The sequence below is a fragment of the Cyprinodon tularosa genome, unplaced genomic scaffold, assembly GCF_016077235.1.
Source record: "Cyprinodon tularosa strain WSP-4 unplaced genomic scaffold, ASM1607723v1 ctg124, whole genome shotgun sequence".
NCBI classification, from domain to species: domain Eukaryota; kingdom Metazoa; phylum Chordata; class Actinopteri; order Cyprinodontiformes; family Cyprinodontidae; genus Cyprinodon; species Cyprinodon tularosa.
The window spans coordinates 326,463-353,952 of record NW_024038048.1 but is presented as its reverse complement, the minus strand read 5'-3'; the positions used below and the strand labels follow the sequence as shown (position 1 = coordinate 353,952).

At 37.5% G+C, this 27,490-nt stretch overlaps 4 protein-coding genes across 5 annotated transcripts; all 4 read right to left on the bottom strand.

The window, feature by feature from the left end:
* Window positions 1-4,020: 4,020 nt before the first annotated feature.
* Window positions 4,021-5,586, bottom strand: apoa2 (apolipoprotein A-II). The gene is made up of 4 exons (XM_038276318.1): window positions 5,454-5,586; window positions 5,273-5,317; window positions 4,822-5,032; window positions 4,021-4,557 (listed from the first exon to the last, which is right to left on the bottom strand). Exons 1-4 carry the CDS (start codon window positions 5,569-5,571, stop codon window positions 4,401-4,403), a joined length of 531 nt encoding a protein of 176 aa, XP_038132246.1. The 5' UTR covers window positions 5,572-5,586; the 3' UTR covers window positions 4,021-4,400.
* A 4,375-nt stretch (window positions 5,587-9,961) lies between these two features.
* apoc4 (apolipoprotein C-IV) lies at window positions 9,962-11,879 on the bottom strand. Of its 2 annotated transcripts, none has more exons than XM_038276420.1 (4): window positions 11,798-11,879; window positions 11,476-11,521; window positions 11,277-11,361; window positions 9,962-10,297 (listed from the first exon to the last, which is right to left on the bottom strand). In XM_038276420.1, the coding sequence occupies exons 2-4, from the start codon at window positions 11,516-11,518 to the stop codon at window positions 10,117-10,119; spliced, it is 309 nt and encodes a 102-aa protein (XP_038132348.1). In that variant the 5' UTR covers window positions 11,519-11,521; window positions 11,798-11,879; the 3' UTR covers window positions 9,962-10,116. The 2 variants fall into 2 exon arrangements, with proteins under 2 accessions (XP_038132348.1, XP_038132347.1); XM_038276419.1 differs by lacking the exon at window positions 11,798-11,879 and adding an exon at window positions 11,692-11,791.
* Window positions 11,880-15,903: 4,024 nt separating this feature from the next.
* apoc1 (apolipoprotein C-I) lies at window positions 15,904-16,971 on the bottom strand. The gene is made up of 4 exons (XM_038276317.1): window positions 16,850-16,971; window positions 16,500-16,569; window positions 16,249-16,384; window positions 15,904-16,168 (listed from the first exon to the last, which is right to left on the bottom strand). Exons 2-4 carry the CDS (start codon window positions 16,552-16,554, stop codon window positions 16,108-16,110), a joined length of 252 nt encoding a protein of 83 aa, XP_038132245.1. The 5' UTR covers window positions 16,555-16,569; window positions 16,850-16,971; the 3' UTR covers window positions 15,904-16,107.
* An 8,787-nt stretch (window positions 16,972-25,758) lies between these two features.
* Window positions 25,759-27,429, bottom strand: apoeb (apolipoprotein Eb). The gene is made up of 5 exons (XM_038276313.1): window positions 27,338-27,429; window positions 27,156-27,221; window positions 26,909-27,062; window positions 26,527-26,814; window positions 25,759-26,445 (listed from the first exon to the last, which is right to left on the bottom strand). Exons 2-5 carry the CDS (start codon window positions 27,196-27,198, stop codon window positions 26,133-26,135), a joined length of 798 nt encoding a protein of 265 aa, XP_038132241.1. The 5' UTR covers window positions 27,199-27,221; window positions 27,338-27,429; the 3' UTR covers window positions 25,759-26,132.
* Window positions 27,430-27,490: the final 61 nt, after the last annotated feature.

Genomic DNA, 27,490 nt, shown 5'->3' with positions numbered 1-27,490 from the left:
AGAAATGAACTCAAGCTTTTCTGATTATTGTTATACAAAATTGGACTAGAACTAAGTAAGTAAATCTAGGGTTGTTTGCCTCCTCTTTCCATCTTTGTATAATGGTTTGACAATAAGCCACTTGCAAGAACCCTTTGTACGAACAAATCTGTTCTTAAATCATTTGTATGAGTTACTTGGGAGAAAATATTGCATTCACTATTTTTCTTCTATTTCTAATTTTCTCTCAAGTACAAACTAATGTTACAAGTGCAACAGACTTTGCGTAGGCAGTTTGCGCAATCAGTCAGCTGTTATGCGAACCTAGTTTTTCACTAAATAACAACATTTGTTGTTACTTAGAAGCAAATGTCAACTTTGCATTTGAATTTTGTTTTGTTTGCACTCTGTAATACAGGACAATAAAAGAGAGACAAAGGGAGAGAGCAATGAAGGGATGACAGACCAGGTCTGGAGATGTACATTATATATTTCTGTTTATTAAAATTTTTATGCAATATTCCAGGGATCAAAGAAGGAAATTCTAGAAACCTTTTTGATATGGGATTTAAATGACAGGTCCTCATCAAAAATAGCAGCAAGAATTTTTACTTTATTATCTGAGATGAACTTAGTCCTATCCAAATAAAGTTTCTGAGTAATCAGCATTTTTTTTTTTTTGCAATGACTCTTATTCAAAGACAATAGCTTTTGTTTTGTCTGCATTCAGAAGCAGAAAGTTAAGAGTCATTCAGGTTTTTATGTCTTCAAGACATGCCTATAGTCTCTGTAATAGGTGTCAGGATGTTTAGGATTTTAAAGGACCCAAATGCAGAGACGGAAGCCGAGTTGGATTCTTGCAGATATAATAACCAAAAGGAGTCGTGGAGGCGTACAGATCCTGGAGATATGGAAGATTGCAGACAATCACCTTCTCTGCAGACCCGATGACACGCTAAAGTCTGCCCTTGTCCTTGGCGGTGGTACCAGCGTACCAGATGGTGATGGAGGAGGTGAGAATGGACACAATGATGGAAGAGTAGAACTGCACCATCACTGTCCTTGGCAGGGTGGACTTCTTTCAGCTTCCAAAGGAAGTACATGTTCTACTGGACTTTCTTGGTGAGGGAGTTGATGTTCAGCTCCCTCAGTGAGATCATAGTTCCTATGAAGTGCAAAGACTCTACAGTGTCAATTGTAGAGTCACAGAGGGTGAAGGGGATAGCTGGGACTGAGTTCTTCCTGAAGTCCTCAACCATCTCCACTATTTTTAGAGCTTTGAGGTCCAGGTCGTTCTCCCTGCACCAGGTCACCAGATGGTCAACCTCCCACCTGTAAGAGGATTCGTCAGCATCAGAGATAAGTCTGTCGAGAGTGGTGTCGTCCACGTACTTCAGATGCTTGATAGAGTGAGGGCTGGAGGTGCAGCTGTTGGTGTACAGGGAGAATAGAAGAACACAGCCCTGGGAGGAACCAGTGCTGAGTGAGCTATGAGTCGGAAGCATGTTTTCCCAGCTTCACATGCTGCTTCCTGTCAGACAGGAAGTCTGTAATCCACCTGCAGGTGGAGTCAGGCACATTCAGCTGAGGGAGATTTTCCTGAAGCAAAGCTGGGATAATTATATTGAAGGCAGAGCTAAAATCCACACACAGGATCCTGGCGTAGGTACCTGCCGAATCCAGGTTCTGGAGGATGTAGTAGAATCCTTTCAACTTCTAGTGTTCTTCTAGTGTTTCTTTTGCCCCCTCTTACAATTTTTGGATAATGGTTTGAACAACAGGCCTCATGCTCTAACTCTTCATACGAACAAATCCATTCTTAAAGCATTTGTACGTGTGACTTAGGAGAAAATGTTGTATTCACTATTTTTCTTCTATTTCTAATTTTCTCACAGGTACAAACAAAATTTACAAGTGCTACAGACTTTACGTAGACATCTTACACAATCATTTAGCTGGTATGCAAACCTAGTTGTTCACTTAATGATTACATTTGACATTACTTAGAAGCAATTGTCCATTTTATTAGACTACCTGATTATATAGTATGCAACTCTGCAATTATAAATTACACTTTTATTTTGCATTGTATGAGACAAAGGGAAAGTACAATGAAAGGAAGACAGAGCTGGTCTGGAGATGTACAGTATATTTCTGTCTGTTTATTAAAAGGAGGTTTTGTAGAATGATGTATCATGTTGATTGATGGCCATATAATATCAGACATTTAGATCATATGTTGCACCTCTTGCTTCCATCAGTAGTTTTTATTGACTGTTTTCGGATCAAAAGTTTTCTCTTTCTCTTATTATTTTTTCATTTTATTTGTACTTCTGTAACAGTGCAACCTCATCATTTACAGCCCTTGTGATTTATTCCACACTGTTTGTTTTACTGGTCCTTTGATTCTGCTTCTCAGTTCTTAGTCAGCAGAAACTCGATCTCCAAACTGGTAAAACCTTTCTTATTTTGTTAAGTTTAAGTTTGTTGCATCTGATGTGGTGCACGCTTAAAAGCCCAAAGTAGGAGAAAAAGTAAGAGAAATTCATAATAAGGATACAAACATTTCGCTGCATGAGGCCCAATGCTCTGTGAGATCCTGAAAGTTTAGGTTGAATTATATGTCAAACCTGACCCTGCTTTAACTCTCTTCACAACTGTATCCAAGACTGTATTATAGTCCCTGCGATGCTGACTAGTACCGTGGAACATCTTAAATGATTGTATGGTTTCTGTACCAGCTGTACAGTCTTTTATCTGTTTAACATGTTATCCCACCAAGAGCCAAGGATCTCTTCATCACTTCAGAGATATTATATGACTGATCGGTCCTGCTGGTTAATGCTGTCATTGCTCAAGTCTTTTCATTTAGAGGGATGGCTGTGTCTTGGAGGCTTTATGGTTGTGTTATAGTCCTTCCCTTTATAGTTGATGTATGCCCAATGCAACATCAGATGTTAAACTCTTCTGATATTTTTTGTAATATTCATTTTATCTTGGAAGTCATGCAAAGCTGTGTTTTGATTTATCACCAACTCTTAAAGTATTTTTAGTTTAAAATAAAGACAATTTTCAACAAAAAAAATGCAAGTTTTCACCATAAACACACAGTCTTTGTTTGAGGGTGTTTGTGTCATGTTGTTGACTGATAACAATTTTGCAATCTGTACAAACTAGTCTTAAGTTATTGGCCCTTTCTCTGTAACACCAACATTTTAATCAAGGCCTAAGCAAACATTTCAAGCAACCATGTGATTCAGACTCACATGTCATGTTGCTCAAGGCAGTTTGAGACCAGCTGCAGGGTTCAAAATGTCAGCAAAGCTGGGGGTTTAATTTAGTCCAGCTGATGAGCAATACAGGTATGGCATAACTGCACTGTTCCTAAAAACAGCTGGAACAGCACATTGCACTGTCTAGTCTAGTGTTAGTTTTCCTGGTTCTGATGTATTGCATAATTGCTTAATAGTAGCAATTTGTTTGCTCGATTTTGATGCAGATCTGTTTTTTTTTTTTTTTGTCTTTAATTAGGTGAAAAGCCTCAAACAATCCCCAGGCTGTTGCACCAGTTGCCATTATACTACTTTCTACAAAGTTCAGTGCAGGATAAATACATTAGATGCAATCATACAGTTGACAATCCTTTATGAGTTCTATTACAACTGTCTTTTGGCAGGAAGTTGATGTTAATATGATGTTTCACACAATCTAATATTTTGGGGGTTAAGAAATGCTGCTTTTTCACTGAAAAAAAAGTATAATGTTTTATTCACAAGCAAATGGCCCAAATGTTTTTTCTAGGGCTCCCATCTGACTAAAATGTATTTCACCAAGTCTCATTTAACATGCATGATTGGAATCTAATTGTTGTAAAACTTATTGACTGTCAGAATTGATCAAATCAAAATAATTAATTTGGATGATCTTTAGGTGGTAACCAAATATCTTGAGCTTTAATAATACATAACTGATTTTCAGTTCGTACATTACATAATTTACCTGTATGAATTAATCAAACAGAATAAATCCGCACCATTGCCTCATTTTAGAATTGAATCTTTAATAAAGTGTTTTGTGGACAAAAATGGATAGTTTTCAGTTCATTTTATTGAACGCACATAACTACACACGCATTCTGTACGTACTCTGTCACATGGAGACTTCTGTTAGTGTATCAAACATATAATACTGTACATGCAGGACTTAAGCACATGGTGTTGACAATGTTTCCATGCTAGTAACTCTGCATGATCTGGCAAACACAATGATTTAGAAACAGGCAAAGTAATCTTGTTTGCATCGGGTATTTCTCCTCTAAATTTAAACTGGTGTGGATTCTATTAGCTATTACCTACTACATGCTTCCAACAAGTGTTTTCCCATCAGCTGGACCTTTTTTATTCTTTATTACTGTTATTGTTTTACTCAGCAGGCAGATGTTGATCCAAGAAGACCTTGATATGATCGATGGCATTGCTCAGGCTCTCTCCAACATGGGGGCGAAGATAATGTTCGTACAAACCAAGCAGCGATGCCCGGGCACTGTCCACCATTGGTGCTGCTTCTGAGCCCAGACCACTGCAAGAAAAATTTTTTTATATATATATATATATATATATATATATATATATATATATATATATATATATATATATATATATATATATATCAAAATCAGTTTAACTGTGACCTTTATAAAAAAAAACTTTATTTTGCAGTTGTCAACATAAATGAAGACACGGTTGTGATATTTATTTGTAAATTATTGGTGAAACTGAACACATCTGAGCAAAAAAAAAAATAGGGTCTTCTTCAAATGAAAAACCTTTGGAGATCACTGACCTTCCAACTTTGACAGCTGCTTGCACTTCAGGCTTTTCTTTCAGAGACTCGATCAACTCCCTGGCGGACTGTGCTTGATCAGCGTTGCCAACAGCACCGTGGAGCCTGCCATAAGCATTGAGCAGCCTCTTGTAAAAAGTTGCTTTCATGGCCTCATACTTTTCGACCAGTTCCTGGCTTGGTTGATGGACCTCACTCAGGCTCAATGAGACTAAAAATAAAGAGAGATGAGTTTAGCTACAATTCAGCATATGATCCTGTCTAAATAAATCCTACATTTTGCATTAGAAAACCTTTCAGATAAATGTCTCAGTACTGTTTTGCATAGCCAAAAAAACGTTTAAGTGTGACACTTCAAATCAATATCTCTAGTTCTTTGGTAAATAAAAGCCTTACTTTGCATCTATGTTATTCCTAATGAGGCAGATAGCTTTTTTTTATGTTGCCTTACCCTGAAGAGCAAAGACCAGTGCAAGGATCAATTTTGTATTCATCTCTGAAACAAGAAGAGAGGAAACATAAACCATATAGTTAAACCTCCAAAAAGATACAGATTTATTTATGAAAATGCATCTGAAATATGCTTGAAAGGAGAGAGTGACCACTTCTTTAACAAAAGCAGAAGTACCTACTGTGTTTGCTGGATGTACAGATCCAAGAAGTGACAGTCTTCTCTGGAGGCGAGTTGTCTGTAAAACAGGGCTCACATCTGGACGAGATGATATAGGGGGGACTGCAAACAAACGTCATCTGGTGACATTACACACACACTTGTTTCCGCTAAAGCACACACACATCCTAAAAGGCATGTCCGTCCACCTACACAAAGTCCAGTGTAAATGGCCATACAGAGTGAATGTGCAAATGTAGTTGAGAGGTTGTGCAATACCTCTGAAATGTACTTTTGTCTGCATTCATTTGTTAAGATGCACCCTTAGTCTTGATATTGGAGAAATTGCATGTTTAGACGCTGTCATGGTATTTGCATTGGGAAAAAGACAAACAAACGAAAATCTTTGCACTGGCCCATGTGTGATTAACTGCAACAAAAGACGATAATGCTGATTAGATCTTTTTTTTCTGGTCAGCATGTCTGGTGCAGTGTTGTTTTTGACATCCATCTTAGATTTTGGTTATTTTTAGTCTTCAGGATGAAAACTTATAATTTTTATCACATTTTAGTCATTACTATATGTGATAGTTTTTAGTCAGTTTTAGTCGACAAATACTAAAAAAAATTTTGTCAAGTTTTGGTCAGTTTTATGTTGCACTTCAAAAAACAGCTAACTTTTACAATTTTTTGAATAACAAAAAGATTTTTTACTGAACTGAAAGCTCTTGCCTAGATACTACAGTTGCTGGGTACAGAATGCTGCTATGCGGTTCATCATTGCTGCTGGGCAGAAGACTTTGATTTATAGAATTCAAATAAACTTTTTTTTATTAATTAATGCCCTGTTTTATACAAATGTATCTCACAAAAGTGTGGAGAATAGCAGATTTAGTTCAACACATCTTATCGGTTAATAAAGCAGACAGACAAGCTAAAAGAAATTACAATAAAGGAATGGTTTTAGACACACAAGGTTTGCATTCAAAAGCAAACATTTCCTGATTTACTATGAATTATGCATTCTGCACAGATCAATAAAATCTTCATTACACCAAAAAAGCAAAGCACCAGCATTCTTCTTTCTGGTTTGGCAATTGTAACTTTTTTCTAATTATTTGCCCCTTGGTTCCTACTGTTCCAGGGTCAATGTAGCTTTAAATTTATAGGGGTATAATAAAAAAAAAGAATACACAGAGAACCTACATAATTGCCTTATAATGCCATGGCAATGCAGACCTACATTTCAATATTTTAATTAAAATGTGGAAATATTCAAATAGATAGAAACAATAACTATGAGAGAGAAATATTAAAAGGTCTATATATCTTTTCATCTGGGTCTTTATACAGAAATAAACAGAGTGCAATTTGTTTTGGGTGTAATTTGGGGATTATTTTTTTAGAAATTAAATAATGTTTTGTACACCTCCTGTGAGCTGGAAGAAATAAAATCTTGATTGTTAAATAAAATGATTTTTTACGCTTGGCAAGGGAAAATCAGCCCCATATAGTTCATTAAGGAGCAAAGGCAGGAAGAGCAATACTGCTGAGAGCGAACCATTATAAAACGCAGACTCTGAGCTACATCTGCAAAGACGCTTATCTGCACAAGCACAGCTGGAAGAGCAGAGTTTATGAGAGTTCAGCACACAGTACCAGACCATTCCAGCTTATTTTCACCCCTGCCTCTGCTGCCACGCTTAATCTACAGTCATGCAAAATGTGCAGCGCTGCATAGCGGGTGGACGGCATTATGGAACACGGCTGATACTGCTTATCTTTCAAACAGATTACAGCACAAGGATGCATTTAAAATTTCTGAAAGACAACCTGCTAGCATTTTTATTTAGTCTCATCGACTTGTAGTGTTTTCTTCATCAAAGATCCTTGTTTAGCTTGCAAGTTTTCGTTATCGTCATTGGAAAAAAGGAGCGTCAACGAAATAATTTCGGCATCATCATCATATTGCTTTGGTGATCAGTTTTTCTTGACCTATTTTTAGCCTCTGATATGCACCTGTCTGTTCCTGTGCGCAGGCGGCGGATGCGGTGTGTGACTTCATTCAAATGACATCGTTTCAACCCACCTCCAGACCCTCCTCCACCATCATAGCTAAAGCTTCATCAGAGTGTCATTCTCCCGGACTCTTACTGCATTCCCTGCCTCATCAAACCGGTTCGGCAGAAGACCACCATGTTGAGCCTGGTTCTGCCACTGTCGCTCAATGCTTGCTCATCATGGACAGGTTTTCTCAAACTGTGTTATCCAACTGGACTTCCATCTTCCAGGTCCCTGATTGAAGCTCTAGTATTAGCTCACGTAGTCCACTGGATCTCCCCGTAAAGCTTAGCATACTGTCTAGCTAACTAGCAGTCTACAGACTAACCCTCTTCATCTATCTCCACTCTACCACCAGTTTCAGGCCTGTTATTTCTCAACATATAAGAGCACAGGGTTGCTGGTGGTTTCTAGATTGTATAAACAGGACACAAATCTTTTAGTTATGCTCTTTTCCTGTGGAGTCAGCTCCGTTTTAGAGTATGGTGGATACACACTATCTGCCTTTAGTACTCAACATAAAACTTTCCTTTTCGATAAAGCTTATAGTTAAATGTATAATGGTGGATTTTCATGAATTCTTAAAAAGAATCGCCCTATCCATGTAAACAAAAAGGCACATGCACAACCGTGTATCCACTCCTGAGATGAAACGCTTATTGAACACGTGCAAGAGCTTTCATGAGCCTCCAATATACCGTTAATGTGGCTCATGTTATCCCAGGCCATTGCTATAGTTATGCTGCTACTTTTCCTCACTCTGATAGATTATCTTATTATTCTCCAATGTTTGCATTATTTGCATTTAAAATTGCAACTTTTCTATTTCCTCTTCATCTGGCCTGGTATTTACCCAAACACTTTCCTGGAGGTGGCATCGGCTGTAGTACTGCTTGTAATAACTTTATATTCTTCCATAGATGAGACACTTTTAGTGGGTAATTTGAATTCTAGACATAGCCATTGGCTTAGCTTATACTGTGGCAGAATAAATGTGTTCCCTTTCACCCTATGAACTTGAAAACTGTTTCAGAACTTATCTGTTTCACTGAATTTCTCACATTTGTCCAGCTACTACACAATCTAGTAATACTATAGCCTTTTTACATTTCTTTTACATAGTTAAAAAAAATATATGTATCAGTGTTTCTGTGTGTATCTTGGGTACCTATGCTATATTATCAAGACTCTAGTGGGTCGTGGCAGATAGCCATTCACTCTTCAAGAGTTTGCAAGGTCAAAAACACAAGGCAAGCAAATGTCCACCATTGCAACTTACTAATCTTGAAGAATTTAATGCTATATATTAACAGCTGGGTGCAATTAGCTTTTTTTTTTATAGAGATAGAAACCCTTTCCCCCAATCTGAATGAAGAGATTAACTTGTTTGAATAGTAAATTGGATTGTTTGATCATTATGATCAAAGAAATTCATTTGTTTTATTTTGTATAATGCCTTGTAATGAATAGAATAGAATACAATAGAATAGAATAGAATAGAAAATTCCTTTATCCTCCCACAATGGGGAAATTTTGGTGTTTACAGCAGCAAAAAGATTATAGAAAAAAACGTCAGACAAATGTGGACCTTGGAAAAATGTATAACAATAACATAATATTGAAGAGTTAAAAGATAAAGAAATGAAATACTGTACTATAAAGTGTTTTAATAATGTAAATACTGTACACCTGGAGAATAAATACCCAATATACTGCTATTGACATTTTTACAGTAATTAATATTTGTAAATGGAAGAAACATGAGAGATGTGCAAAATGACAGCAGCATGTTATTTAACTGACTAAGGTAATGACATGCATTTGTAAAAATACAAATAAAAAAAAACAGAATTAAGACATAGGACTAAATAACTGAAATATATTCCAGACATTTTATAACTAAATTATTATCTTAAACTAGCACATCAATTTTCTTCAACTTTATGGTTTCTCCTTACCTTGTGCTGGCTGTCCCACTAAACTAAGCTGCAGTTTGTGGTTGTGGAGTGAAAATATTTGCAAAGATTCAAAGAATATAAATAATTTGAAATACCATTAAGACATACATATTTATATTCTGAACACTTGGGTTTACAGTACATTTAACAGCTATGACCTTACCATAGAATCCCACCTCACGAACCTTATCAATGAATTAGTAGTTTAAAAACTTGTAAAAGCAATGAAGAAATGTCTTAATGTTTTCTGACGCCTTCTCCCCTTTCTGCTGGTGAAGATTCTTAGTCATCCAGGTCATAGTCGTTCCAAAAAAATAAAAATAAAAAATCCACTGGATTTTGTCACCAAGTTTGAAGACGTTTCGCTTCTAGTCAAGGAAGCTTTTTCAATTCAAAATATCAGAAATAGCGTTGAGTTCAAGGCTTTATACAGTAGCTCAACAAAGCCTTGGATTTGTTTGTTTTTTGTCTTGTCTCCACTTTCGCATATACAGACAACTGAAGACACAAAGTTGTTTGAATTATGTTTAATTTTATTCCAACCTCATTTTTCACAGTTAACCGGGCTCTTAGGAAAAGAGTAGAAATGTAGAGCAAATCACAGAAAAGAGAAGAAAAAGTTGATGATCTCAACTTTTCTCATTTTTATGTGTTTGATGGTGTGGATTAATTGGAAGATGGCATGTAGTTTCCAACTGCTGTCCGAACTTTCTCCCATAGTGAATTTCTCATGTTAGAGGCCCACTCAACATAGGTTCCAGCCACTGGTTGGATATGGTCTTCATAATAAGCACCAGCGAAGCCCATCACTGTCTCCCCAACAGACTTGATTTTAGATCTGGCTTGCCTAAACAGATCAAAGCATAAATTTTTTTATCATTTAGAGGTTCTGCATAAAGTTTAGATAGCACAATTTCACCAGTCACACCTTTAGAATCAACAAATTAGGACACCTCTTAGAATATATGGCATCAATATCTAAAACCTAATCAAAAGAAATTAACAAAAGATAAGATACAACAAAACTTTAACCCCTCTGCAAAATACAATGAGATCAGTCATTAACAATCTGATAAATTACAGAACACAAACATCTCCAAAAGTGCCCTGCCAACCTAATTTATTCAAATAGCATATCAATCATATTTGGCTCAAGCAGGACAATGAGAGTTTAATGATGCAGGAGAGTGAACTTTAGCCCACTAGTTGGTCTATCTGTAAAGGTTCAAATAACCACAATAATGAAGGCTTTAGATTGCCCCAGCCAAAGTTAAATCTGACTGAGATGCTGCAGCTTGGCCTTAAATAGGGTGGCTGGTTCTTTAAAACCGACCATTATGGATGACATAAAAACTGTTTTGTAAAGATTCATGCAAGTGATATGCAAGTAGTGATAGCATAACTAGTTTTGAAAGGGTAATTACATATTTTCAATTGTTTATTTTATTTAGTTGCTGTTTATTTGTATTTTAGTAATTCTAAATACATAATTAAAATGGAACATTTAAAAATTACAAAAAGTAATGCAAACCCCAATAATAATCTATAAGGAGGAAGACATTCCCAATCTTTACAATAAAATTATGCAGTTTTATACACATTACCACACACAAAAAACAATGTGTCTGTCTGTCTGTCTGTCTGTCTGTCTGTCTGTCTGTCTGTCTGTCTGTCTGTCTGTCTGTCTGTCTGTCTGTCTGTCTGTCTGTCTGTCTATCTATCTATCTATCTATCTATCTATCTATCTATCTATCTATCTATCTATCTATCTATCTATCTATCTATCTATCTATCTGTATGTATGTTTTTTTTTGTTTTTTTTTTACCCAGCTCTCTCTGCTAGTCGCTCCAGAATTCCTCTTGAGTCTGGTTGCTCTGGTTCAGCTGTCTGTGCCAAAGCTGGTCTCCATGCTGCAGGTAAACCAGTTCAAACATATTCAACTCAACAAATAGATTCAAATCAATGCATAAAAAAAAAAACTGAAGAGATATTTGTATTATTTATTTTTTTTTTTTTACTTGTACCTTGCAGGAGAAACATGAAAATGAAGATTATCTGAAGTCGCATGTGCTGAGCAAAAAGAAAAAAAAAGATCTGCAGTCAGTTTATCTTTATCTACAGTTTCTTAGAACTTTAAGATAATTGATTTTGTCTTTGACTGGTTCAAGAATAAAAATCATTCTTATATGTCTTATGTTATACATCATTTTAAACATAAATACAAAAAAATCCCTTTTTACCATTTCTTCCGTCTCTCATCAACAGAAATTAAACGAGCCAATGTTATCAGGCTGCTTTATTTGTATTACCGTAGGTTAGTGCAAGAGTGTGGACATTGGTCCTTACCGGACGATCAATGAACTCTGTCTTGTTTTTTGTTCTCTGCTTCAATAATTTATTGCCAAATCAAAGTATGAAAACAAAGCAACACTTCTGAACTTCTTTCACTCACAGGATGGAACTATTTTCTCCACTTTTTCTCTGCTTCCTTATAACCACAGAGAAAAAAAAAACAACCTAATATGAAATCTGCAAACATTCACAGCCATGGTTGGTTTCCAAATCACCAGAGCGTCACAGATATTTAACATTCTGAGGATTTAAAAGTCTAAGTATTTTCATAAACCTTTATTGCATTCTGTAAAGTATCAAATACTTATGAGATGAGGTACGCAGATGCAGATTCTGGCTCAATTTGGAAATGCTACTTTTGCTAAACTACAGTTTCTTAACTGCTTTCATCCTCACATTAGCTTTAGATGTGCCCTTTGGCTTAGTTATCTAACCTCAATTGGTGAGTGCTGAAGTTTCACAGCACAGACCAGCCAAAGTCTTCAAAGAATAGATACATACGTCAGTTAAGACTGGTACAAAAAGATAATTTAATGGCTAGAGTCCACATATTGATCTGGTTTTCTCTTAAGGTAGGGGTGCTTTTCCTCCACTTTTTCTAAACAGAAATACCTTCACTTAAAATGCTATTGGAACTAGAATGCTTAATATTTCAGATATTTCTACTGTTTAAAACAAGATTTTAATTTCAATTATGAAGTACACTGTGCAGAGGGTTTATATAAAAGTATTTGTAATAGCAAATTCCCTTTTTGAAGAAGATCCTGATGTTATCTGTTGAATAAAATCTCTAAAAATATTGTTTCAATGTGTTTATGTTTTAAAGAAAGCTATTTTGCACTTTTCTTTCTTTCTTTTTTTTTTTTAACCAAGATATCGAAGTGATAATCTCAGCTGGAAAGGTCGGCGCCATGTGGCAATAATCTGTGACTTTTGCTTACAAGCGCCTGACCCCTGTCACTCTGTTCTCTTCAACGAAAACGATTTCATTGAACCTGCAAACTGGTGATTTATTAACTCATCATAAACAGCGACTTTATACAGGAGTGGGGGTTATGAAATCCCTGATTAGCTACCATGTTGGCACTTACCCTTTGTTCCGTATAATTAACAGAAATTATTTATTATCTGTTAGACATTTTTAATATGGCATTATGATGGTGCAGCATTTAGAGCTAGATTTGAATCTCAGCTGTGGTCCTTCCTTTTGTGTCTTCATGATGTACCACAGTCTGAAAGCACTAATTCCAGATGAATATGGTATTCTAAGGTGCTCTTACGTCATTTGCCTTTAAAAATAGAAGATTAATATATTTATTACAATACATAATATATGTAATGGCCAACAGAAAGAAAGCATGACTGAAATGGAAGGGGAAAAAAGTCTTGATACAGATTAATAAAGAATTTAGGTTTGGACTTTGACAGAGCTGTTATCACACATAAATATGGCTTAATTTGAAGCAGAGATTTTAGGACCAACTTTGTTTTAGATATTTCCATGATTTCTTTAACTGATTACAGATTGCTGGTGTGTTCCAGCAGGAAAACACCAAAACTTATGCGACAGCTGCTCCTGAGAACTATGATTACTGTAACAATTCAAAGGTTTAAACCTTTCTGTTAAAGTTTTAATGCATGTTTAAGGCTGGTATTAGGTGATGAAACTGCCAAGTTTTCATCTAAGAATTCCCTAATCTAGATATATCCATATTTACAATAATTACCACTGACCATCTTTGCTGCCCTGCTGAAAACAAGCATCCCTTCGCAATGCTTCCAATGCCATAAATTACATGGTTGTAGTGGTGTTCTGATTCAGAATGTTAATTTTTCATATAATTTTGCTTGGTGCTTAAAACGTGAGTTTTCCGTCCATATATTTATTGTTCACCTTATGGCTGGGGGCAAACTACAGGTGGACTCAATTTGATGTTTACAAATATAAATCTTTTTATTCTTATATGAAGTGAAAAACTGATGTGGGCTACACAAATAAAACCAAGTGAATTCTGTGTGCTTTTCTTTTTAAATAAAATGTTATTTTATAAATGAAAAGAGTTTGTTTATATGAAAAAAAATCACTGGTCTTTGCTCAATGAGTGTAAAACACAAATCTGTTGGGTTTAAAGTGCAAAAAAACCAATGGCAAAATAGACAAACATTCAACAGTGTTAGAATTTTTCTAGGAATATCATACTCTGTGCCAAAGGTTGCAACACACATCTAATTCTTACAGGCCTTTTCCCAGGTATAAATGTTTTAGTAGCCGTCTCTTTGTCCTCATGCTCGTCCTTAACCTTTACATAGTGGAACTTTAAATGTGGGATGAGGAAATGAAACTTACAAGTGACACAACTGGTGCCACGGGTAACTGCAGCCATCAGCCAAGCTGGCACAGGCAGAAACCCTTCACTGACAGGCTGTATTCACAGCACTGCGCTGGTGATGCTCTAATGTTGTCTACTATGGGAAGGTTTGGTACAAGACCACCACAAATATTTCATGGCAGCAATGAGTATCATTTTGAAAATAAGAAACTAGTGTTCGCTTTAGTCTTCTTCATCCACGACTACTACTGAAACAGCTGCAACTTTCTGTAACAACAATGTTGGGGCGTGAATGAAACATCAGTTTACTACACTGGAAATTTGGATCCCGAGTTGCAGGTAATTAGCTCCACACAGCCTATTCAAGGCAATGGGGGAAACATTGGTGTGCTCATATCATCACCCAGATTCATTATATGACTGGACATGCATGTATGTTCTGTCACAATTTCTGCCCCTAATTCCTTCAATAATTTGCATAAAATACTTTTCAAATGTTTTACAGTGCTTTATTGTCATCACACTGTCACAAGAAAAGAGCAACAAAATGAACTCTGGTTTTAACCCATCCCCTTGGGGAGCAGTGGGCTGCCATTTTGCAGTGTATGTGTTAAGGGTCTTGCTCAGGGACCAAGAGTGGCAGTCCGTTGGAGTGGCCCAAGAACTCAGAACCTCAGGATTCCAAGCACTCAGAACCTCCAGAGCTCAGAAACTCAGAATTCCAAGCGCAATGCCCTAACCACAAGGCCGTCTCTCCCATAAGCTTAACTTAACTTAATACATAACAACATAAAAACAACCATCCATTTAATTTCCAAAAGACATCTATGTCAGATCTAACTTGATTATGTTTCCCTGGAGGATCAGTCTGGAATATTTAGTTGCACAGTAAATGAAGTCGCTGATGATGACCTTTGCACAGTGCAACATTTTCAAGTTTCAAGTTTTCAAGTTCATAAAAGTTTAAGGCTTAGAAAAAGATAACTTTGCCAATTCTTAAAGCTCATCTGAAGGATCAAAACAGACCAAACACAGTTCAGGTTCTCTTTATCTCGAGGAGCCGTGGATCTCTACAGCTCCTCTAGAGATGCTGGGCCTCTTGTCTCTTCATCTGATTAGTGCTTATTTGTTGTGTCTCACTTCATATGGACGGCCCTGTTTGGAAAGGTTTGCAGTTTTGCCACACATTCCAATTCAGAAAAAGGAAATCAAAAGCTTAACATTTTGTTCTATGACCTAACTCTGCTCTAACACTCTCCGCACGATTCTCCCTGACTTATCACTTTGAAATTATAATGTTTGCTCTAGATTTTGTTATGTGGTATAAAACTGGAAAATTCAAAATACAAGTGCAAACTTAAGTTCTCATGTTTTATTTGTAAAACTCTTTAAATGGATCTCTGCCACTCTTAACTAGTTTTTTTTTTTTTTTGCTCTAATTGTTATTAACTTATAGATGACAAAACAAAAACAATACAATTTGGCCAAAAATAAGCCATTTAATCAATTTTAGGATCTCTGTTATTTTAAATTGGGTTTATATAAAACTGTCTATGACATTACTGCTTGTTGTATGTTAAGCTTGTTTACATTTCACTACGGCAGTTTAGAAGCAACAAATCTACTGACTCGGGTTCAAAATATAATTTGTCTGCCAACTTTATCACTTTTGTTTTTAGGTGTCTGGCTAGCAATTTTTTTTATTTCCTCATTTTGGTAAAATGTTTCAAACTATATCAAAGTCCATCGTTTCAAAGAAATGAAATGGTATTAAAAGATTTGGTTTTATTTCATGTGTTTTATTGCACTTTTACACAGTTTTTCCATAAATGATAATAGGCAAAAATATGACAATAGAGGTTAGTTTTGTCCATTTTGTTGAGCAATGTGACTTCAGCCTTTAGATGTTGCAGCAGGTCAGCTGCCATGGCAGTGTGGCCGTTGAGGGCAGAGGTCTTCGACTGGTTCATCAGCTCATTGAGAGATTTCATCTATCTTCTGCTTAATCTGCTGAAACCGCTCTGTGAACCAGTTCCTGGGAGGATGGAAATGTAATTTTAGTTACATACAATAATAGAAAGAGGTTTTATATGTTCAGTGTGTGTGTTGGCCTACTTGGTGGACTCTGCAAATTCACTGGTTCTCATGGTGTCAAAATGGGTCTTTGCCTTTTCAGCCACAGTCTTGCCGAACTCAGTGACCTGATCCCTGAATGTGGATAACCTATCTTGGATTGAGTCATCCTGAGCCTCTGCAGGTAATTAAAACAATACAAAACAAAGACAATGGTCATAAGAGATAATAGCAAAAAACCAAAACAAAAAATACAGTTTAATACTTTAAATCATAAAAGCAAAAAGAAGAACCTGTGTATGCAACAAAAGCCAGCAACAGGACAGCAGCTGCAAGATACAGTCTCATCTTGGCTTTTTGTCACTGAAAGGGGAAAGGAAAAAAATATTAATTTTATTTGCATTTAACGAAAGGTAACCATATTTTTCCTAGATCAAATGCTTAAACAAAAAAACAGTTATCAGTACCTTAGTGACCTAACAGACTGCAAGCATTTTTCAAACTACAATATAGTTTAGTCTTAATACATTTAAAAATGCAAAAGCTTCAACATAACTGTATTTTGATTAATGATATTTCCATTTTTTTTTTTTTACAAAGTTACAGAACATTTTATTCAAAAGTGATCAAATGTAAAACATACCTCTTTTCTGTCTCCTAGAAGAAAAAAAATGATGTGCCTTGGGTCGTCAGTGTGTCCCTGCTTTTTATAAGCCTTCCCTCCTTTCAGGAGTGTTATGCAAATCATTGGATTTAGGTCAACATGCAGACACGGCCTTGAAGAATGCCTGCCCATTTCATTGATCTGCACTCATCTAATTACATTAAAAAGAACTCCCTGTTGAAACAGGCCTGCCAAAGGTAAAAGGTTGCACAACTGGCATGAGGTTGATAAAGTGATCAGCCTTGTCTGTTTTTTGGGTCAGATTCAAAGATTGGCTGCAAATAATTATTCATTATAAAAGGGAAGAAAAAGACGAGACAGGGAATGATTAGTCTCATCTAAACCCCCAGGATAAAAGTGGTGTAAACTGATAAACTGGAAGGTGATGTGGAGGAACAGAGTTTACTGCTGACAGACAAGGGCTATTTGTGAACTACTTTGGACCCGGGTAGTTGCCCAAGAGTTTACTCTGTGTCAAAAGGCTGCACAGTTTGAAACACTTGGCAAGATTTTGGTGAAAGTCAGTCAGTCTTTAGTAGTTTTAAGTTACACTATAATCGTTGTTTGTAATCTAAAACATGAATCTTTACATTGGCTTCTTGAGAATACTTTACATTTTTCAGGATGTATTATTTTCAATATGAAAGATTATTTTGTACACTAAGGGCTCAACATAGATAGAGCCAGTTTTGTTTCTATGCCCCTGTGTTTTCCCTCATGAATTCTACAAAACATTCCATATAAAGTCAAATGTATTAAAGTTATCTTCAGTTTTAAATGTTTTTCTCATAATATATTTATATATCTCTTCTTAAAAATTTGTCCAAAGAACACATCATGATTTCTAACATAATACCTGTATCCATTCAGAAAAAAGGTTAAATCCATATACACAGTCACAAGCACAGAGCAACGAAATGAACTTTCTACATTTAACCCATCATGGCAGCGGTGGACTGCCATTATGCAGCATCCAGGGAGCAGTGTGGGGTTAAGCATCTTTGCTCAGGGACCCAGAGTGGCAGTCTGTGGGAATGAGGCTCCAACTAAGAACCTTAGGATTCCAAGCTCTATGCCCTAACCACTTGGCCGCCACTCCATTGCTGATGGTACTCAAATATTTCTGTCTATAAATTCAGATGAAACTAACCTATTACATAGACTACAGGCATGTCTAAGGAAATAAAAACCTGGATTATTCTTAACTTTCTGGCTCTGAATGCGTAAAAAACAAAAGTTATTGTCTTTGAACGAGCCTTGGAAAAAGAAGCTGTCACTTCAGTGGGATGGTATTATATTGATCTCAGATAATAAAGTAAAAAATCTTGCTTTTTTTTTTGTTTTGTTGTCTTTTTTTATCAGGACATGTCATTTAAATCCAATATCACAGAGGTTCTTATCCAGGGGTGATACTGTGAGACTAGTCCATGCATTTGTTGCGTCAAGGCTGGACTATTGCAGTTCTTTACTATCAGGAAGTCCTCAAATTGTCTAAATGTTCAAAAATGCAGCAGCCAAGTCTTATAAAAATTAAAAAGAGAGATTATATTTCTTCTATTCTAGCTTCCTGTAAAATCTGTCTTATATCAGAGATCTGAATGTACCTTATGTTCCTTATAGAGTACATAATAATAATAATAATAATAATAATAATAATAATAATAATAATAATAATAATAATAATAATAATAATAATAATAATAATAATAATAATAATAATAATAATAATAATAATAATAATTGAAATGTGTTGATCTCACATTGGAGAAATTTACCTCTGAATTTAACCCATCCTCTTGAGGAGCAGTGGGCGGCGCCTGGGGAGCAATCGGGGGCCACAATCTTACTCTCAATCTACAGGTACTAGTATTTCATACAGTTTCTAAAGGAAGAATGGGAGGCAAATCTTTTAGTTATCAGCTTCCTCTCCTGTAGAACCAACTATCAGTTTTAGTCCATAAGGCAGACAGCCCGTTTAATTTTAAGGCAAGGCTAAAAACTTTCGTTTGTGATAAAGCTTATAGTTAGAGTGGCTCAGGTTATCCTGAGTTATCTCTATAATTATGCTGTTATAGACTTCAGGAGGACATAGGTGTTGGGAGCTGGAGAAGTTCCATCTCTCTCCAGCAGAGTCCGCCATGGATCCTCCTGAGCTGAGCCTTCGACACACCTGAGGCGCATCTCATCATCAGAGGATCCACACTATATAACCTGCCTTCAGACCTTGCCTCGACGCCGCAGTGTTAAATCCAGTTTGGTTAGCACCTAAGCCTAGTATCTTCTGAGAACCTTTGTTGCCATTGAATCCAGATTGGATTCTAACCCTTTGTCTCTGCTTTCAGGAAACCTGTTTTTAACCTTAACCTGCCGAGCCTGCCCTCTGAGCCTAACCTGAAGACTCTTCTCTGGATTCCCAGCTCTGGACTAAGAGCTGGAAACTCAAAGACAAGGTCTGCCCTCACGCTAGAAGTAAGACGCTGAGGCGGTTATCGGACTCTGCTGAATCAAACAATCTCTGGACCCAACAGTTCCTCCCTCAAGGCCTTAACTGGACTTCTCAAGGTACAAACCAGAAACTCTCAGAATCAAACTCAAGTGATCCAACGCTAACTGAACTGTTTCCTACACAGACTCCAGTGAACCAGCCCCCAGGCCTGAACCAGTACCAGTGTTATTTCCATGTGCTTTGTGAACAATAAACTCGTTAAACTTTTATTCTGTCTCCGTGGTGTTCTGCATCCGGGGCCTTTCAGTGACCCATCATGACAGAACACTGCGGCCAAACACAAGGCCCAGCAGATCACCTCCGCCGTCGATTGGAGGAGCAAGATGCTCAAATCCAGGGACAAACTCAAACCTTCCGTGAGTTATATCGTGTGGTCGATTCTCATAATCATATGCTTCAGAGTTATGCTAACTACATGAGCAGTGCTACTGCCACGTCGGCAGCGCAACCATTTCCGGGTCCAGTTCCGCCTCCGAGGTCACCGGCAGTGACGTCATCATCTGAGTTCCGCCTAAGTCTACCTGAGAAGTTTTCTGGTAATATGAAGGACTGCAAAGGATTTTTGTTTCAATGTCGTTTAATTTTTTCAAATTCTCCTGGCAGTTTTCCCACGGATTATAAAAAGATAACTTTTATTCTGTCCCAATTGACAGGAAGAGCCCTGGAATGGGCTCAGGCAAGGTTTGCCTCTGACGAAAGCCTCAGTTGTCGTTACACCGATTTTGTCTCTGAATTTTCTCAAGTATTCAACCAAGAAACTGATCTTAGTTGGTTAGCTTCCTGAGCCTCTGTTATAGAAGAATCTTTGTTATCTCTAGTGTGAGATCAGATTCTATCTCTTCCTTGTCTCTGCCTCACAGGAATCCTGTCTCTTCGTGAAAGCTCTGGATGAGCTTAACCTCCTGTCTCTTTGTGAAAGCTCTGGATGAGCTTAACCTCCTGTCTCCTCGTGAAGCTCTGGATGAGCTTAACCTCCTGTCTCTTCGTGAAGCTCTGGAAGAGCTGTCTCTCTGGCAACCTGTCTTTGGCCTGCAGCTCTTGGAGAGTTGCATCACAGGAAACCAGTTTCAAGCCTGAAGCTCTAGGAGACCTAACCTGCTAATCTGCCCTGGTGAGCCAACCCTAGATTCCTAAGTGGTTGAAACCTGAAGACTTCTTTGTGGAGTTTCCCTAGAGGTTCCCCTGTGGATTTTCCCCTGTTGTTCCCTAACCCGAAGATTCCTACGAGGTTGAAACCTGAAGACTTCTGTGTGGAGTTTCCCTGGAGGTTCCTACGTGGAATCAGTTTCTAGAGTCCTTCGTGTTTTCCCCTGTTGTTCTCTGCAGTGAGCTGGAAGCTCAAATCCAGGACTGCCACGCTAAGCCTGAAGCTAGAAGCTTAGCCTCTCATGAACTCTGCTAACCAACAGTCTCCAGTCCCAGTCAAGACTCCAGTGAACCAGCCCCTGACCAATTCCAGTCCCAGTGCTTTAACCTTGTGTTCAGAACTTTAATAAACTCTTTGAACTTTTACCCAGTTTTCCCGTGTGTGTTCTGCATATTGGGCTTAAACTTAGAACCCATCATGACAATAGGGACCCCTTTTCATTATTCTGCATCATTACATCTCTTTTCTCCCATTCTTCAATATTTGTTGGTTAAATCTCAAACATTAGGCTCTCCCTGCTTTTTCTCATCATAGTAGCTACATCTGGTATGTTCCTGTTTGGCTGTTTCAGCATCCTGGAGAGCAATAATGCCTATTTTTTTATTAGATGTTCCAGCTTGGCCTGTTTTTAGTGAAGTCAACTATTAACTATTATCAACTATCAACTATTCTATCTGCACAGTAAATGTTGCAGTGTTAAAGTAACACTCAAGAGTACATTTGGTCCCACTGAATTAGTGTGGGACCAAATGTACTCTCAAAGTGTTACTTTAACACTGCAACATTTACTGTGTGACTGTGACTTACTGGATTTGCTGTCCTTCATCCTCTGACATGGAAGCTGGCTCAAAGGTCGTCTGCATTGCTGTGTGTTTGTAGGACAAGGCTTTCTCTGGAGCTAATTTACTATTTACTTTTGTATTTCTGCTTCTTTCTGTATCTCTGCTTCTGTCTCTTTGAACCCCAGTCGGCCTCTGCAGATGGCCGCTCACACTGAGCCTGGTTCTGCTCAAGGTTTCTTCCTGTTGAAAGGGGGTTTTCTTCTCCACTGTCGCTGCAAGCATGCTTAGTGTGAGGGATTGCAATCGAGTCAATGCAATCAACTTGTTTTCCTTAGATACAAAAACTTTGAACCAATCAGATCGATCTGGTTGAATTGTCTCGGTAAAGCACCTTCAGTCAACATGTGTTGTAAATTAGCACCAAATAAATAAACTGAATCAAATTCAAAACTAAGAGAGACGATAGAACTTCTCATGTACAAAAAGATACATGATAAAAGTGTAACAACTAGGTAAATTATAGTTGAGATTTGAAGTTATTAAGCTGAATAATTAATATAATGCCTTATTATAAAGGAAATAACCTGATATGATGTCATTTAAAAAGACCTAACTAAGTGCAATTTCAGTTTTACAGAAACAAAATTATGTTAAAAAGGTATAAATTGTATTGCAGTGCTACTATGCTTTAAAAAAAAAATTGTGAAGAAGCAAGGTGATCCAGCGTCTCTTTTTCCTTACTTTGATAGTTTTTAATTGATCTTTCCAGTTATAAAAGTTATTGCCACATTTTCTATCTGGTGAGGATTCCTTTTCTATTGCAAAAGGAGAATTGGCAAAGACAAATCTGACCTTATTTTCTCTTTCAAGTTCTGACTGAAAAGAGGCATACAGTTGACATACTTCAGAAACCTGTGGTTAAAGGTTTTCATCATACCTGACCAACCAAACCACCTTTCTTTATCTAAATTTTGGTATTTCAGTATTTACGACGACGGTCAATTTATTGCTGAGCACTTACATCCTGATCAGCTTATTGTTATGATGAAAAGCACACAATTTATCTATTAGCATTGTAGATAGGGTGCTTAAATGCTAAATTTCCATGTCTTTTGTTATTAAGTGGTTCTTCTAAGGAGCCTAACCTCGCGTGCCTACGAGCCTCTCTTAACTAATTGCAGGGAACACTGAGTGTGAAAGGGGGTATCTACCGGTACCTAATTCGTAATAACGAGCTTAGGGAAGGCCTGTTTTTGTTTTTTGCACAGGCCCCTGTGGAGACTAATGTTTTGTGCCAAAAACAAAGAGCGCTGAAAAAAATGAAGTGAAGAAAGGGATTTCATAAGGAGGTAAAAGCACCACAAGAACGTTTTAGAAGTTATTTGCAATCATGGACTAGCTACCACCTGCATGTTTTCTGATGTTTTTTCCTGCCTGTTGCTGTCACTGGGCAGTTCTCAAAGTGCAGACACCCTATAGGAACTGACGGAGCAGAAGTGCTTTGCAAGCAGCCCAATTTTCGTTTTCCTGTTGTTCTTTTAACATTTATGAGTAATCCTCCAAACAACTGACAGCTTAGGTTTCACTTGTCTGCCAGGAAATAAACATGAACTCCCTAAGGTTATTTCATGAGTAACAAACAGCTGCTCGTTGACTTAGCATTTCTTTGACTTTGCACAAAGTGCCCTTTTACACAGAGAGAACCTGTAAACATCTATTTCATAACCTTATGAAATGTTAAGAAAGAAATTGCACAAAAAAATCAACTATTCCTATAAACAACACAGTTTTTAAAAGTTATTTTGGAATCCCACCATATTAGCTTGACTTAGAGCAAACCAAGGTTACTTCTTTGTTAAAACAAACTGTAACAGTGTCTTAAAAACATTTTAAGGCTCTTTTGAGCTTTTCACATTTTGTCATATCAATGCTTTTGAGAAGGAAGGCTTTTCTTCTGATAAGCCAATACAAAGATATATGCTATTTTTAAAGCATAAAAAATACTACATTATCTTTATAACTTTTGATAAAACATACAACAAATGTGAAATATATTTGTATCAATATATTGATATCCTCTGCTGAACCATCGAGCATTGAGTCATTGTCCATCTGGAGGGTGAACCTGTGCCCCAGTTTCGAGTCTTTTGCAACTTCTAAAAACTTTTTGTTTTTTTACCAGGTTGCCATGGAACTAACTCCCTCCATCTTTCCATCAAGTCAGATAAGCTTAGTTGGCCCTGCTGAAGAAAAGCATCCTCACAAAACTGCCACCAGCATGTTTTACTATAATTTCTGAAGGTAATTGTATTAGGTTTCCTCCAAACATAGGGTTTTACTGTCAGATCTAATGAATTAAATCTAGTCATTTCTGGCCAGAGCACCCTTCCCTTTGTTTGTTTTGTCTTCTTTCAACATTCCAGCAATTACACCACTCTTGCTCAATGATCTGTTTTGGAGAGTGCAGGAATTATGCTGTTTGAATTTTGTACCCAACTTGTAGATCTGCACAGCTTCTCCAAAATTGTCATCGCTGCTTCTGCAGTGTCCTTGACTCCCTTGACAATTTATGTTGATTGCAATGTCTTCATAGCTTGGGAGTTTTGCCATTTATTTTCAAATTTTCAATAATGAATTGAATATAACTTTCAATTGAGCTTTACTATTTCCATTGTTTGAGAACGATTAAACGATGTGCTTCAGTCCTAGATATTTTAAGATTTTTGAAAATATTTAATTAACTTTATTGTCCTTGCTTCAGATGCACCACAACTTTAACCCTAATCTGTCCTCTGTTCTCATTGGTTTTTGAAGCTTTTATTTGTTCAGTAACATTCTTGCAAATTCCCCCTTCTGAGGCCTCAACAGAACAGCTGTATTTAAACTGAGGTTAAACTACACACTTACGATTTATATGCTATATAAGCAACTTTCAAGGATTTTTTTTTTATTAAAGTGTAGGATTTCAGAGTAAAATGGTGCAATTACATGTAAAAATGTAAGAAAAAATACAACAGTATTAAGGTTATGGCAATCTTAGCTATTTTAAAACACATTTGAATCATGTTTGAAGGGTTCTTAAAAAATCAAATGCAATACCTAAATGTTTATTAAGTCAAGCTTTTCCATCTTATGAAGCTTTCATTTGTGTCTTTTCTTCATGAGGATTATATAGTTCATCCAACACCCTAACAAAGAAAACACAGCTGTAGCTTTCTGCAGCCCTTATCCAGACAGAGGGGGGGACAGAGGACTGATTTTGGACAGTAAAGGGGGGTTTGTGTGTCCCCTACTGGTTGCCACTCTGAACTTCAAAGGGAAACCCCTGCTGCGTTTGACAGACATAAAGCAGTTATCAAAATCAGCAGGTGCAAGTGCTTATTTTCCTGTAATATGCATTAAGCACAGCAGTAACCAATAAAAAGCCTTGAATACATGCCAAGAAATGTTCACATCCTGTTATATAACGGAATGATCATGTTCAGGCACAGTAATTTCGTGAAAATAAGAGATGGCATGACATGCAACCATCGATCTCACTCTAGAGAGAAAGGAGAGCATGAATGGGCCAGTGCACTTGTTGATCTGCAGGGAACATCTGTTCAAACCTGCAGGAGAGAAGACAAATGTGGGACTGGTACAATGTCACTGTAAGTGGCACGGCTTGTTCCCAAATACCCGCTAGGCTCAAGATAAGGAATATGAAAGCAAATCTCAACAAGTCTGGACTGGACACAAAAAATAGGCTAAGGATGTTGGTTTGGGAATTAGATCCAAAAGTAGGTTGGAAGGCAAAACAGAAAAAAGAAAACACCTCCTGGGATTTTATCTTAGATTTAATCTAAAAAAGACAACATTTGCTCTTAAGCACACTCTTGTGCAACAGGGGTTGGGCAAGTGGTCAGCAAAGATACACTAATGCAGTTATTGGAAGTATTAATTTACACACACACAAAATAAACTAAACTGCTCACCCAGAGAAAATGCTTATTTGATTGCTTTAACACAATCATCTTAATCTGATGAGATGCATCTATGGGAGGTTGCTGTTTTTATCTAATTAAGACACATAAAAGTGAAAAGGCCTGTTGAAAATTTGTAGTTCATTTGCTACCACTTTGACACGTGTGTAGCTGGATCTATGTAACCACAAATAATACATCATATTTAAACAACCCTTGAAAGTGAAAGCAGTGTTTTGATTCAATCAAACCTGGAGGATACACCGACAGAGGAGCACTGCTCACCTTTAAAAGAACAGGGAGCATTTTGGGCAATATCAACTGAATAAGAAATCAGGTAATTTTTCATTATTTTATGAAAACAGCTCAAAGCTCTATAAAGCACTTTTATTGCAAATTAATTTCTGCTTTTGGGAAAATAAATGATCAAGACACTTTGTTGTGTGTGAAAATTTACTCAGTGCATTTATTGAAATGTAAGACAGTTGTGGTTTTTTTTGCATTCAAACCCAGCAGCAAAATCGTAAAAAAAAGGGAAACAAACTTTGAATGCAAAACTAATGAGGATAAACAGCAGTAGAGTAAAAAAAAGCAAAACATTAAGAAAGTGTCTGTCTTGTTTGCTGTAAGTTAAACAGTTGACTGAAATACTTGCATTCAGTGTAAATGGAGTGCACATGAGACTAAAGAAGGGAGATGATCTACCTTCTCTCTAGTAAACACCTTCTACCCTGAATATAAGAGCACAGAATGTACATCATCAGTAACTTTTGTCTTACTCCTTTTCCTTCCTTATCAAGATATAAGCAATTCATTACTTCTTGTAATACCAGCAATCTTTTGAAACTTTTAATGGAACTTTTCTTTATGCATTGACACTCTCCTTGACCTTCTGCATGGTGTTTTCAAGGTGCTCGCGGACCTGGGTGGCATATGGGGAGAGCATCTCTGTCAGCTCCTCAAGCTTGCTGTCGACAGAGCTGCTGAGCTCCTTAATGCCGCTTTCCAGCTGGGTTCTGATGGTCTCAGCCTGAGACTCCAGCACAGCAGTGATTTCTTTAAGCTTCTGAGCGGTGGCATCACCAGCCTGCTGGACATGGGGCTCAACATTCTCCCTCATGGAATCCACGCTCTGGCTGGTGCGGGACTGAATCTCACCCATGTAGGTGGCCACAGTTCTAAGAAAGAAAAGAAGAGAGAGGATAATTTATATTTCCGATAAATAAGAGTGAGATGCAAAGAGCTTGAACCCAACTTACTCTCTGATCTGTTCAGTGTCTTTGGTCAGGCGCTTCCTCAGCTTGGTAATGTAGGCATTGATGCGACCTTGGACATCATCTGTGTTCTGCTCAACCATGGATTTCAGCTCAGTAAGGTACTGAGTGCTGCGCTCCTTTGCGTCTGTCATGTCTTTCTCCAGTTTGTTAGCCAGAAGCTGCAGGTCCTCAGTGATCTGACCAGTGGAGGTGGCAGTGTAGGGGGCCAGTTTGCTCTCGACCTGATCTCTGTATGTTGTTAACTCACTCATGGTATCAGTGATCACAGTTCTATTTGAATCACACATCGAGAAAATTGTGAGTCAATGTTAGAGAAGAACATGCCATGTTAAGGTATCATTATATCCAACAAAAGCAAACTCACTCCAACTCCCTACTGAGCTCAGGGACCTTGAGGTTCTGAAGGACTCCAGTGGCTTGTTGGTTCAGCTCTGTGATGTGCTCCAGGAATCTGTTCACATTGCTCTCCAGGCGGCTCATGGACATATCAGCCTGGGGCACAGCACGGCCATTGCAGCCTATGATGGACAAAAACAGAAAGCATGAATAAATATTTAAAAAGGAAAAAATGTGCATCATTGCCTCAAGTTGGAGAGCAACATCAAACCTACCTGTGATGACCACCAGCGCGAGGATCAGAGCTACAGCCTTCATGGTTGCTGAATGTACTGATAGACCTACAAAATAAACAAAAAGAGGTCAGACACAGCAAAAGGTTGGAGCTGAATGTCATAAAACCAGAGAATGTCCAACAGAAGGATCTATTTTTGCGGGACTTCTTTGCATCACTCACCTGGAGGTTGAGCTTGCTCAGTACTCCCTGGACTGAGGCTGAGGGTTTTTATAGTCCCAGGTCCCTGCTGGCGTTCCGCGAGGAGCGGGTGGGGTGAGAGGAGGGAGGGGGGACGGTGAGTGATTGCCCATGCTGCTTCTGCGCGCGCACGCG